At 40.0% G+C, this 14814-nt stretch overlaps 1 protein-coding gene across 1 annotated transcript in view; it reads right to left on the bottom strand.

The window, feature by feature from the left end:
• Positions 1-14814, bottom strand: part of MAST4 (microtubule associated serine/threonine kinase family member 4) — a 532524-nt gene that overhangs the window by 66035 nt on the left and 451675 nt on the right. Inside the window, 3 exon segments of the mRNA XM_036019855.1 lie at positions 1170-1327; positions 7216-7294; positions 12609-12678. Coding sequence (XP_035875748.1) covers positions 1170-1327; positions 7216-7294; positions 12609-12678 — 307 coding nt within the window.

The raw sequence follows: 14814 nt of genomic DNA, 5'->3' as shown, positions 1-14814 counted from the left end.
CCATATCTCAAAATAATCTAACACATCCTGCAATTACCAAGTGTGGCTATATTTACTATCAGTTTATGATACTAAATAAGGAGGGTGAAAAATGAAAGCCCTTCCCAGTAAACTTTAATATTTAACCGCACACCTAACAAAATATTTTTGTAAAAAAATGTAATACATCAAAGCGCACCCATTCTACACCACCAAGCTCCCATCCTGTGGGGACCCAGAGGCAGACTGCCCCGATCTCCATGCAGGGAAGGAACTGCTGCCCCGGTTTCTGGGACTGCAGAAGCCGTCAGCTCTCAGTCCCTTCAGAGATGGCCTCAGCCGCAGTCACCTTGCCCAAGGTCAAGTCCTTCCAAGGGCACTACATCCAGTGACTGAGGTAGAGATATACAGGAAGGGCCATTTGGCTTGGAGGGCAACTCTGATGGGTCATGTCATTCCCAGAGCTCCCTGTGGGGTCACTGTAGCCCCTGGGCCTGTATGGCAGCCAGAACTCTCTCTCAGCCCCCTGTGGCTTTGCCCCTCCCTCCCGCAGGTGTGCATCCTGGGCACTCCCTCATGAACGTCCTCATCTCCGCTTTACTGCCTGCTTCCTGAAGACTCAAACTGCGATATATATTACTTTTTGAAAAAGGGGCAAAGTAAAACTGGCTTTACTCAATGTCAAATGAACTATGTTTGGCATCCACAAAATTCAAGGGACAAACACTGCTAAGAGTTTGTTCAAACTCCTGGAGAGAAAGTACAACTTATGATGGGCAAAAATACTGAAAGCTCTGGGAGGACTTTTCTAACGAGGAATCTAAATTCCACGCGTGAATCCAAATGTGCAGTCCCTTCCCTTTCAGCCCAACTTCTCCCTCTTAAAGTATGCACTGCTTTTGAACCACGGTTAGATTGCCTTGAAATCTGCAATGGCTAGAAGTTTCTACAGGTGGACCATTTAGTCCACTGATCACTGACACGTTCGCAATTTGTAAATCGTAAGAATTTAAAAGAAACACAATAAGATACCTTACAATGGCAGTTAACAATATCCTGTGTAGGTGAAAAAACTCACACTATATTTACAGTAGTTCACAAATCAATGAATACATACACGAATTAGAGGACCCAAAGTCTTCCCTTGAAACGGCTGGGATTAAGTACATTTTGCAACCAGGTCTATGTACCTCAGACTTCGGGACCGGGGGCGCATGGGCGAGTTCCTGCATCTGTTCTCCGCGGCGATGCTCTCAGTAGTACAAAAATGTTTCGATAAGAAGTGTAATTCATCTGGCGTTGGTTGGTATGGTAACTGATGCAACTTCTCCTGGGAGGAACAGGATGACTAAAAGAAACCAAAGAGAGGTAACATGACTACCTCAAAAAAGAAATTCTTCAAATGAATATGAGATCAAAGCACTAAAACCTGATATACCACCACTTTATATTGTTTTCTTGCCATCTTATAATTACAGTAACTAGCACCTACATGACAATGCCTTAATACTTTCTTTGGGAGGTCAAAATGGCTTCTATATTTCATCTCCTTGGTCTATAATGGTTTTCCCAAAGACAGTTCTCTCTCTCGATGAAACCCAGCACCTGAAAATGGATAGGACCCAGCCAAAGCCAAAGCAAGAAAGTAAAGACTGGAGGGAGAATTTCGGTGCATGGACAGATGAGGTCTCAACTGAGTATGGCACACTTGTTTCCACTGTTGCTCCTAATCGAGCACTGTGACTTTCAGGTAACGTAAAATGAACTGTATGATGTGTGATCATAAACAAGGTGATGAGATCTCTCTTTACAAATTGTGCTGCCCTCCAGTGCAATTGCTATCAGTATGTGCCCCGGGTTAAAAAAAAGGAACAAAAAGAGATACTTTTCTCAATAATGCCATTGCTTTAAAAATTGAAATTTTTTTCTTTTTTGCTTTGGCTAAGGCTATCATTTTAAAGCAGCTTTAGTAGTAGTGCGTTTTTAATCCCTTGAGTTTAGGTTTACTCTTTGAACATTTTTATTCAATACCTGGAGCCAGGTAAGGTAGAAAAGGTAAATGCCTACATAACTGCTTTTAATCAATCTGAGAAATAAAGCTATAAAGCAGAGACTGGCGGTTGTTTTCTTAAGTGGGTGGTGAACTCTGTAGGCAATTCTAACAAAAGAGATTGAGAAATTTTTGAATAGTAGAAACACGGTTAAATAAACATATTTGGAAAGACACCACTCAGTAAAAAACTCAGTTGTAATAGGCTTTTTCATTTAAAACAAAAAGGTCATTAGGTTAAGAGCATGCTTCATAAACAATGAAACCACAATGCAGTGACACTAGAAATTACTGACTAGAGCTTAAAAATATCCTGATACCTTGAACTTGCAGGCCACTGTACTAAGTACACACAGAGGCATTGAGAGATTTTTATAATGTAATGAGATGATTTTATAAACCATAAAAATGAGAACACTACTAGAAAGATGAATGGGACCAAAACTCTATTCAGAAAATACAAGCACAGCCTTAAAGTCCTTCATTATGAAAGAAGAAATAAAACGCATAAACTAAGTCAACTCAAGAAATCAGGAAAAGAATAATAATAATGCAAGCGGGAGAGAAGCAGCTGCAATGAAAGCAAAAATGAGGAAATCAACAAACGGAAAAACAGAATTAAGAATCCGTACATATGTCTCAAAGGTAAATTAATGTCCACAATTCTGTATCTAAGATTTCAAAACACCCAAGTTTATTTATAAGTTTCCAGTAACCCCTTTTGGTGGCAAAACATCAACTGAACTGATGGCAGCTATTAAAAACATGTACTTAATCCACTGGGTGTGGATGTTGATTCAGGTTGCTGTAGAAATTCAGCATATTTGATCATGAGGTGCAGGCCCAGTTGCTGCGGGGCTGGTATGTACAGCACGGGGATCGTGTTACCTTTCTAAAACAGGACAATCAATCCCAAAACAGACAGGGTCTGAGAGTTTCACATAAGGTGTCAGGGACCTGTACCTGCATGAGAACCACACCCAGAGGTTTCCAGAGGGTGACTCCCTCTGTAGAGGGAGGGAGGAAAGAGAAAGGGAGAGGCTGAGCAGGAAGGGCTTTAGTGGTATATTTAATACTTTATTTATAAAACAAAGTAAAAACTGATTTTAAAAACTAGCTGCAGCACATGTAAAATGTTACCATGGGTTAAGTCTGAGAGGAAGGTGATGTGGTTATGCCATATGTAGCCATGTAACTCAGCTCCAGAAGGAATGTGCCAGTGTTTACCCATGGGGAACACAGAAAACCTCGGTGGGGTGGTGGAAGCACTGTCACCTTCACAGCATTAAAGAGGCGCAGAGGCAGGAGCTTCTCTGGGGAGAGAGCCTCTTTCATCTCAGCTGGAACAAGCAAGGTGTGTGAAGGGAACAGGGGGCCACCAGCATGAGTCCATAGCACTCCAAAATGTCCTGGGGGGTCAGAAGGCACCAAATGCAGCCTCAAAAGTGAGTTGATATGGAACAACAGAGAAATGCAAGGCTCAGTTCCAGCAGCACCAGGGACTTAAAGGAGAACCTGGGGAGTGGAGAGAGCTTCTGGGACAACAGAGGGAGCCTGTGCCATCCCCATGACCTCACTCCCTGTTGAAAAGACACCTCCACTGCTCACAACACCCTGGATTACCACTTTCACAATAGTTCGAGAATGAGTTTAGGAGTTTCTCAATAAACTGAGTCTTGAGTCTCATTACTTTCTATTTCCAGCATGTTCTCTCAAGTGTGATGCCAGTGAGTCTCATCACCCAACCAGCTTGCACATGACCTTTGACCATACCATAAGTCAAATCTGTTTTTAAAGAGTAAAGATTTACACAAAAACTGTGCTGCTAGTTCTTAAGGCAATTAAAGAGTTCCCCCAAAATGTTCTGAGTAATTATGTCATTCAAACAAGCCTTTAGTCTCTCAAGATATTTTGCAAAGGAAAGTATTCATATGCGTGCATAATTTTCTAGTTATTTAAAGTAGTATTATGTAGAGTCACCTCTCACATTAATGGATATGTTCTTATTTCCATTTGTTCTCTCTGCAGAAAATAATTTATCTGGTAAGAAATACAGAGTGGATGTCCCTCTACTGCTGCAGTTCCATATTGGTTCTTCTAAAAAATAATTTTTTTTCTTTCTTCCTCTTTCATATTTTTATCATTGTTCAAGTTCAGTTGTCCCGATTTTCACCCCACCACTCCACTCAACCCCAGCCATTCCCAAAATATTGTTGTCTGAACAGTATTTTGAAAAGTCCGACAAATTAATATTAACTGCAAGTTAAATTAAATTGCAATACTAAATATTCTCTGGAAGAACTGATTAAGTTCACATGATCAAATTTAGGAATGTTGCATTTTTAACACTTGTCAATTATGCCATTCCCACAATATCCAAAGGACAAAGACAAGATGTTCACATGTCAGCATAAGAAGTTCTGGAATTCAGCTGACAACACAACTGTCTGTAAAACTTAAACTATATTTTCAAAGTGTTTATAACTTGATTTGTAAATGTTCTGTATTTTTATTTAAAAAATAACTAAAGTGTATTTCTGATTAACTAAATGACTTATAGTCAATCTTGCAATTGAGAATCTAAGAGTAATTCAGATGAGATTTAGAAGAAAAAAATATGGAACTACTAAACAATTTTGCAGTTTTTGTCCTAATATTTAAAAGACAAGAACACCAAGAAACTGAGGGAAATGAGAAGTAGTTCTTCAAATTTTCACTCATAATTTTTAGAAACAACCAAGAGGGAGAAGGAAACAACCAAGAGGGAGAAGGGAGAAGGGAAGCTGAATTTTGTGCAACAGTACCTACACCGCACAAATGTCACAGTTCCTCATGTCTGTTGGCAAAAAGAGTAATTCTGAAGGCTAAAATTCATTTTGAAGGACAAACAGGAATATGAGATCAACAATGCTATGACACCACTTTCTTCAATAAAATAAACACTTAGGAGGAATCTGTCTTAGCTGGTCAGAAGCTGTTAGAAACACAAAATATGTGTGTGTGACTGAAAACTGTCCCAGGCGGCTTCTTCTTCAGGCACATATGGAAGTCAGGGACAGCAGTAACTCTGTTATGACAGATGGCTAGGTCAGGTTTATTAATTACAAGGTTTGTTTTAAGAAACACTATGCAAATTCCTTGAACAAAGCCAAGAGCCTGCATCTAGCTCATTTAGTTACTCTTACTGATAAAACAAGGGGGTTGGTAAGCAGCCCCTCATTTTATTTTCTGCCCCTCACATTTTTGATGCATAAAATAAAGACAAAAACAGCGACTATGTGATAGGGTATGTTGCTTGGATTAGAAAATGCATTATAAATAATTAGCCTGGTGCTGGCACATAGTAAGTATTTAATTAAAAATTGTTTTTTTAATTATTGGTACCCATCTGATTCCATGTAGCTCACCCTTGTGTGATTTACTTGTTACACACAGAGAAATCGTAAGATCCCGCACTCTCCTTTATTTTTCTTGTAAAAGAGAAACTTCTGTTTCTCAACTACAATAAAACTGGACTGAAGGGCAAAACAAGGTGATATGTAGCTGAAAGAAAAAAAGAGCTGGGAGCTAGGAGACATGATATAACTTCGGGGCGTGGGGAGGACTAGATGGGAGTAAGTGTAGGACAGCTGCTGAACAAAGAACTGAAGATTCTGTTTATTGCTGGCTGGGTTCCACCTGGGGATGCCCAAGGGCCTAGGGGCAACACTTAAAATTTAGAAAATTACTCTTTAGTTTTTCTTGATCGATCAGTTTTGGCTTTCATTTTCCACTGCAGTTGTCCATGTTTTCAACGTCTAAAATATGGGCCAATGACCGAGGATGGCTATTGACACAATAACCAAGGGTGACTTGACTGTTACTTGGTGACATTCTCATCCACTGAAACCATGCAGGAGTTTTAAGCATCCTTTTCGGATGTGAGAAGGATGTGCCATTGAAACTACTCAAGGTTGTCTGATGTTTCACAGAAACGATCTAAATGGACAATAAACTCCTATACCACAACAAATGGAATAATGGACAGGAAAATAAATTACCTATCCTCAATAAAATTCTACAAGGAGATGGTAAAAATAATCTAACAGGTTTTAACAAGTCAGTTTTAAAGGTGACTCCAAAAACCTACATTCTTTTGCATCTGGAATTCAGAAACATGTCACATAAGGCAGTGATGATACCAGTTAGAGTTATAATTTTAATTGTAGTTTCTTTTCAATTTAAGTGTTATTAAATGTCTGACTCGACATGTTTAGCATGGAATTTGTGGAACAAAAAAAACAGATGGATAGGCCTCCTTGATAAACCACAGATTTTGACAAAATGGGGATCAAAATGAATCAAAAGGGGCTCTAAAGTCACCAGGTGCATATTCCGGACTGGCACAAGGGCATTCAGACCACTCCATGAGGTGTTTATTGAGAACCTACAACAGACTGTGTCTTTCTAAATGACCCATTAGCTTCTATGGCTCTGCAGAGACAGCTATCCCACAACATCACTAATCTAACCCAAGAAAGCATACATCCAACCTACTGAATCGCTCCCAGTAATTACCAGGGCTCCTGTTGAAATGCTATAGCTTAGAGCAAGTGAATACCCTTCCTCTATCCCATTTTTTATGTCTTCATCTTGTTTCTTTCTTTATCTTAACTTACTGTTTAGTTCTTTTAACCTCTCCTTGAAAGTTCTTACCCAGAAGGCACAGACAAATTTAAGGCTTGCCATTTTTTTTTCCTTTGAAGAAGAAAAACAAACAAAGACCCCCCCAAAAATCCAAAACAAACATACAAATTCCCCGCATCTAAGCCCCACAAGAAAAAAAGACCCAGGCCATCAAAGTTTAATGGCATTTTCAGTACTAGCACCACTGGCGTGGAACCAAAGCAATAAAACCAAATTGTGTTTTCCACCCCAAACTACACCAAATGGTGTTAAAACAAAAGCTCCTGATCTTCAAACTTGCAATCCTGGGACTTACTCAATTGGTGGGCCATAGTTTAAAAGCTTACAGCAAAGAGAATGTCCTTGTTATGATCGTTAGCTCATCATTTGATGCGTAACCTAGTCAGAGTGGCAGATGTACAGCATTTCCCTTCTCCTCCCTACCAGGAAACACCCAGAGAAAACACCGCCTGCATGAGAGCTCCAGGTTGTGAGGGAGAGGGAAGACGCCAGGCACTTACAGACACGGTGGAGCTGGGCGTGTTTGTCCCGTAGCCAGAGGACGGGAGGGAAGCCAAGGACCAGCGGCGTCCATCAGTCCTGTTGAGAATGTGAAATTAGTTTAGGCCAACACTGGAGTGCTGTGACTTGGAAACCCCAGGGAAACCAAGTATGTTTAGTCAAACAAATGACACAGACACAGTCAGTGAGGATGCGGAAATGTTCAGCAAGGGCCAGGATAAACAAACATTATACAGCAAGCTGACTTTTATTTAAACTGCGTCAATACATCCAAACAAGGAGAAAGTGAATGGGCTGATCCATAGTATTGATCTCTCACTAATACACTTTGACAAAATGAATACCAGGGATAATTACAATGGTCAGACTCAGCAGATTCAAATTAATAAAAACAGAAAGGGAGGAGGAAAAACCCTGTTATCTGGAATCTGATAATAGGGGCCATGATCTTTGGAAGGCCCTGAAGTCCAGCTCTCTCTGCAAGAGCTTGTAGGGACCTGCATCACATCCTAAAAATGTTCCGCTTATTATTTTCAAGGTGACAGTCCTACTCATCCTGCCTGGGGAACAGAGAGGATCAGCAGGCTCATGGCTGGCTCAAGCCTTAAGTGGCAAATAACTTTAGCACCAAGAAAGGGGCTGACCTTATGCTCAGAATCTCTTAAGAGTTATCACATTCTAACATGACCTGGCTTTAAAAAGGGTTGCAGCAAAAGCCTCTTGCAGAATTTATGAGTATGCAGCCCAGCCCAGCTCTGGCTGAGAGCAGGGGCAGAGTGAAAATGCTGCACTAGCGATAGAACTGAACAAAGAGTAGAGTTGTCTGGCCCAGTCATAGAGGCAAAGCTGTCAGGAGTCTTCGAGAGAGTAGTTTCTATCTCTGAATGACTGGTGATAGGACGGGCAGCTTTCCGGGCTGGATTCTGGTGATGCATTAGGGTTGTCATAAGGGTCTCGTCTTCAGTGAGTTAATGACGTAGTAGAGACAACACTATTGTTAAGGCAAGGGGGCAGCAGAAAGCAAATTTCCTGAAATCTCTGGCACTAATTCCAGAGCTGTTACTTTATTAGCAACTTCGAGTACGACTGTGCCTTCAGAATTGGGTAACACTGCAAAGACAAACGCATGCACTTTTGCTGAGCAGGAACTGGGAAAGGCACACTTTGTAAAGGGCCATCTACACTGCACTCTCTGGTGGGGTCATACATAGACTCCTTCGTGGTTCATGACTATATTAGAGATGAACCACATGAGAGATGAAGGGTACCATTTACCACAGATACATGTACAATAAGTCGAAGGCAGGGAATTCCACAGTATTGGACTTGAATTTGAGAAATGGCACAATTAGATGTTCATGGAAAAAAAAAACTGACATTTCAGCCTAAATCACATTCAAGGGAAAAAACAATCATAGGCTACCATGGATGTTGCCTCCCAAAAATGCAAATGGTCCACAAAGACAAAACGGAGAATTTCAAGTGGACAAATCACAGCAGGACTATGATGTTAACATTTTAGTAAAATTTACCTGTCATTTCTGTGACCATGATTGGAGTACAATTGAATCAAGAATGGTTTAAAAGAAAGAAGCAAAATAAGATGTTTGTAAATATATCAGAGAGAATACATGGGGGAGAATTAAGTCATATATTCTTTAAAAATATCTTTAAACAGTTGAAAATGTTCAAGATTTAAGAAGAAAATAATTATAATTACATACTCTAAGGATATCCAGCCATCAATTAAATGGAAACAGGGTGGCCCTATTTTATTTAGCTACTTATTAAAGACTTAAAAACCCATGCCTGCACATTATATTTTAAAATCTCCAACTTTTAAAAGCAAGAAACGGATAGGATTTTTAAAAGATTATTCAGTCCATTTAATGGCAATTATCAGAAACTAGTCTCTGGAAAGAGTGAGGGGCACGATTTCCCTCACCGTGATTCATTAACTCTCCTTTCCCTCAGGTGTCAATGAACTTACTTCAGACGAATGAGCAATTCCAAGAGGAGCCATGTTCTTATTAGCTCTGAAGCATAAATTACATTTGCTTACTCCAGAAAACACACTACTAGAAAGATGTTTAAACAAGAATGTGCTCAGGACCTTGTGCAGCCACGGACCAGAAATAATTTATGTCTTATAAAGTTCCCTAAGTTGTCCTTGTTTATTTATTCAAATGGAGCACAGAGGAGCACTGCATTTTTCATCACCATGACAACCATAAATCAGAAGTTACTATATATGCTGTATACAGTACTTAAGAGACAATGCCCTTTTTTTCAAGAAAGCCAACAGACAAGTGCAATTTGGATCCCACTAACAAAGTCTTTTCTTTGTAGTAGCTACCAATAAAATGTTATCTGAAGACCAGACTATATTCTTGTCCAAGGAACAAGGCGTTTGGAAAGAAGTGTTTTCTCTGTGAGTTGAAGTTTCAGCGTTACACTAAATGAAAAAGTAAGAAGGGAAGACCATCTGATGGGAACACGGGATACAAAGAGATTGGCCAAAAAAAAAGAATATCCTAACATCACTCACAAAAAATTAGATGAATATGGTTTACAACAAAGAACAAAAAGTTCCCACAATCAACCTAGCTATTATAACTGTATGAAACGGAAGCAGATTTCTTTATTTGTTTAATTGTTATAATCACCTGGGGTGACACATTTTATATTCTAGTTGAAGTTGGACTAAGCGGATATAATGTAACCAGCTAAAGTTTGCTCCACCAGAATTCTGACAGTAATTAGCAGGTTGCTCTGCCCACCAGCACTCAGCAAGCGCCTTTTAACTTGAACTCAGCAGGCAGGGCTCTTCTACTAGTTTGCTTGTGGAAGTACATTCTGATATTTAACCTGGTAAATAACAACAAGGCAACTGGGAGACACACTTGACATTTATTCAGGACTCATGTGCCCAATGAAAGTGAAAGCAATTTATAATGCATAAATTTCCACAACTTCTGGGAAAGGCAGAACAAAGTCACCAGCTCCATCTTACTGTCAAGGGAAACAAGGTAAGGACTCAGTAATTCCATGATCAGGTAGGCTGTGAATCAGCATTACAGTTAGCAAAGTAAAAATATGTTTACTTGCTTCAGACAATATCAACTACACTCTGATTTTCAGTTTCATTCATTTTCATTCAATATTAAAAAATTAACTAAATAATTTCACTCTCAACAATGTATTAGATAATATGGAAAGCAAGTGTGTCTCATCATATTTTCCAGTCCAAAATTAAACTATTATATTACAGAAAATGTATCCTGGGGGAATATTATGTATCACATGGTATAGGATCAGAAAAGATTAATAATCTGATCTTTAACACTTCTCCCAAGGATAATTTTAAAAACAGGGCAATCTCTTCTCTGGTTGGGCCAAATAAACAAAACAATAAAATGTGGAAATCTCAAAATGAAATTACTTCCTAGGCTCAGAAATTTACACCAAACGGAAACAAATGGAGAGCCATGAGTGGGGTTTCCATGTTCCCTAATGAAAATCAGCTTTCAAATGGAAGTCAGAGACCCTCGATAAATCAAAATATGCCAATTTGAGTTTCCATAGCAAACAAGACGTTCTATTTACTTGAATAAAAGTTTGAAAAGATGATCACTCATATCCTAATCTAAATTAATACTTTTTGAAGAGTGTGGAGGGAGTTCCATCTGGAAATTCATGCAAAATGAACTACAGGTCTCCTGTGATAATCCTCTGTCACGCTTTATGGTTTGTTTCTCAAAAATTAACATGCCTGGGGGTTTGTGTATTTTTTTAATAGCAAAGAAACCAGATTCATCTGTCTTCCAGTCACCCACTTAATTATTAGATTCTCTTCATTTTCATAAATCTGGCAGGATTAAGAGGCTGTGATATCTGTCATGTTTAAATGCATGCTGTAATGAGATTGCATTTTTCTTATTACTTAAAATAATTGAATGCATTCCCTTTTTTATAAAAAAAGAGATGTGTTTTATTGACTATGGTGGGTTCTTGTTTATCAATTTTTATAAGATTTTTCAGTAAAAAGAGTAGCACCACCATGAATTAATATTCATTGGGCAAACACAGGCTTTGTGGGACTGGTTAATTTTCCCATTTTCTTCACAGTGCTTAAAATGGGGAATGAAAAAAAAAGGTTGGGATGAAAGGAAATCAGGGTGTACGTCCTGAGAAGTTCTCTAGAGATCATGTCTTCATTCCTCTCGTGTCTCCCCAAGGTAGACACATAACATTTAAACACACAGTGGGAGAGTGTGTGATGTTAACAAGGGCATCTTAATTACAGAGAAGTCTGAAAATACTGCAAACATCCCGTCTCTGGGTCCAGTAATGTAAAATGCATTACACGCTGACAAAAGGCAGGGAGGGCACTGCAGGCTTTGCTGGTGAGTAACGTGTGTAAGATCTATTTTTTTCCCTAAACTTACCTATGTGTCTTTATTACATGCTATTTTAATTCACTTCAAAGTATGGTTAGGATTCCGAGGAAAATTCAGCAAATATCTAGGATGTTCAGACCGTAAACTGAATTTATCCTGAACAGTCAGAGACCTGGCTGAAGGGCATTTTGTTCTCTGTGTGTTTTTCCCGGGCAGAAAAGGACAGGCATGTGTGTGAGAGGGGTGACGGGGCCAAGGCAGTGAAAGTCTGACTCTGACAAGGTGAAGTACAGTCATTTCATACGTGGGACATGGAGAAGGTGGCTAGGCAGCCTCCGCTAACTGGGAGACATCAGAGTGGGTCTGGGGCTGAACAGGCTCCATATGAGCACATGTGCCCACTGTCGTTGGAAGAGCAACACTTCCTCCTGACTCCACATAACACATGTATCCTTGATACTTGGTGCCCGATTCTAACCACAACAGGAAGAGAAAACAAAACTTCCTACAGTTCATGCAGGGCAGGCTTTATCTCAGGGAGACCAATAAACTGCTGGCTTGATGATCTTAAGAGGCATCTCAGAGTTTATACCTGTGATCCCCCCAAAGGGCACTTTATTCTGAAAAAAGTGCACTTCAAAACAACAATAAAATATTGCACCAGGATACATATATGAATTAAGTGCTTACTGTACAAGCTCAGGAAATTCATTGCAAATCTGTTGCGTACCTAGCATACATAACGCACTGCACAGGGCATGGGAGGAGAGACGGAAGTGGTCATTTCCTGCCATCGCTGGGAGCCCACCATCTAGGGACTGACCAAGGGAGGTAGCAACAACTCTAACATGAGGCGGAAATCATTATTAAAACTGTTAAAAAGAGTGTTAAGGCAAGGGTGTAGGGGGTTCAGGGGAAAGCTGGGGTAAGTAGGGGTGGGGTTGGGGTTCTCTGCATAACATTTTATTATTCGACTCACAAGAAATCCTTACCTCCGTGCAAATGAAAAATGGGCTGAGGCACTGGGGGAGAAATTTCTTGGGCTATCTTGAGGGCTGTTGCCTGCAGAGAGATAGAAGGAAGTAATTTACAACATGATTTTGTTTTTGTATCATTATCCACATCCAGAACTTTCTTCTCTTTAGCAGTAAGTTTCTGAACACTTTTGTACAATGTCCATTCCCCAATAATGGTTTAGTTTTCCCTGGAGCAGGCATTTGGGAGGGGTGGGAAACGGAGGGGGAACTGAGTTCCATTCCAGCACAGAATTCCAGGCATGGACGATATATGAGTAAACTCATTCACCTATATCACCAACCAGTGGTACTCCTTCTATTTAATAATCTAAATATTTCAGTCCCGTAGAATAACAGATACATAAGGTTTTGTTTTGACTCTTGCAGATGCGCTAACATTTCAAACAGCCGATGGATGGGGAAGCGCGAGCTGCAGAGGGGCCGGGACGTCCTTTCCATTGCAGGGAGGTAGCCTTAGTATTTTTTATGTGCAGTAAACCGAATAAAAGTAGGAGTTCTTGAAAATAAATCCTCCTATCTCCTACTACACATTTTCAAGGTGTTCAATAGTTTCAAGGATATGTTAGAACTAGTCATAGAATACTGCGGTTCAGGCCAATTTCTCAAACAACCTAGATCTGTCTCAGCACGGCCAAAGTGGCCCAGCAGGATTCACCTTTCTCAATACTACAAGAGATTTTTATTTATTTAAGTTGAGAGAGAGACACACAGATCTTTGTTGTCGCACTTATTTATGCATTCTGTTTACTTGTTGCTTCTTGCATGTACCCTAACCAGAGATTGAACCCGCAACCTTGGCATACCCAGAGGATGCTCTAACCAACTAAGCTACCATGTCAGGGCTTCCAATACTTTCTTCAACAGATCCCTCTGTTCCTAAGCAGCTAGGCTGTGACTGGCCAGGCAGTCACACAAAGACAGGCAGAGGGTGTGCTCCCGAAGTACTTTGGAGGCGAACAGAGTGTGGACTGCTCACTGTAAGGAGAACAGCTCCTTGGGGGCTTGTTAGAATGCTCAACCAGCTGCTGATCATTGAGAGAGCTTGGCAGGCAGCTGGTGTGGGGAAGTTCGGGACACTCCAGACCACCCTGCTATCCTCTGCATGTTTAATTAGATTGGCAGAATTAGCTCAGGACCCAATGGGGCTGTAGCTGGTTTCAATAAGGAAGTGAGGAAGGCCACAGACTAAACCTTGAAACACAGAAAATAATTAGGAAAATATTTTTAATCCTTAACAGCAAGTCAGTTACCACATTACTGATTTTGTAACAGATGTGACCACTGGCATTAGGTGTATGAAACACAAGATGGCACTTTAAAGTCAGTACCTGGCTGTAAAGGTGAACATTGTGTTACCTCTACAAAAAGAACAGGCAGTAAAGAGGGTAGGTTTAGTCTTACCTGGGGGACTTCTGGACTGGTTCTACCTCTACCGCAAGTTTTCAATTAAAGTTGCAAATTTTATAGTGATGTCTTCAACAGATGCCATTAACTTTATGACAGACAGCACAATTAAAGCCACATAACAGGAAATCACTGAAAAGCCCTTTTTTTCTCTCTTTTTGTGGATAGAGAATCAAGAAGCATTTTCCCCCTGCTGCAATCAAATTGATCATGCCGCCGCATCTGTTGTTCGTGGGGCCCCTAGAGAAATGGATTCTGCTTTTGCCATCCAGTAATCTGAAACTATTTCTGCCCATTTATCTGCATGGCTAAATTAAGTGCTTTCAATTCCTCTCAAAAGCCTTCATTCCCTTTGCTGTCCTCCCCACCCCCGACACACACACAGAATTTAGCTTATACATCACTCTTCATATTCCTTAAAAGGTCTCAAGAATTTCAGGATGGCTGAAATTTTGTTATTTAGAGGGAAATAAATCTACTGCCAGAAATTTTCATGTGAGTTTTGTTTTTTACTTGGAAGGAAAAAAAATGATTACTTTGCTCACACCCCATATAGAGCAAACTACCAGTAAATTATTAGGAGAAACAAAATGACTGTTTGAAGCCAAAGCATTTTCAGAACAATCCCTGCTCCCTATTCACTTAGAATAAATAACGAGGCCAATGAAACGTGTCACTGACTCTCAGCCCTGTGTTCTTTGTAAAGAAAGCTCTGTATCTGGAGACTATATGAGATCAACCAGAATAACTAGAGAGT

This window comes from Phyllostomus discolor, chromosome 3, assembly GCF_004126475.2.
Source record: "Phyllostomus discolor isolate MPI-MPIP mPhyDis1 chromosome 3, mPhyDis1.pri.v3, whole genome shotgun sequence".
NCBI lineage: Eukaryota > Metazoa > Chordata > Mammalia > Chiroptera > Phyllostomidae > Phyllostomus > Phyllostomus discolor.
This window is presented reverse-complemented; position numbering and strand designations above follow the sequence as displayed.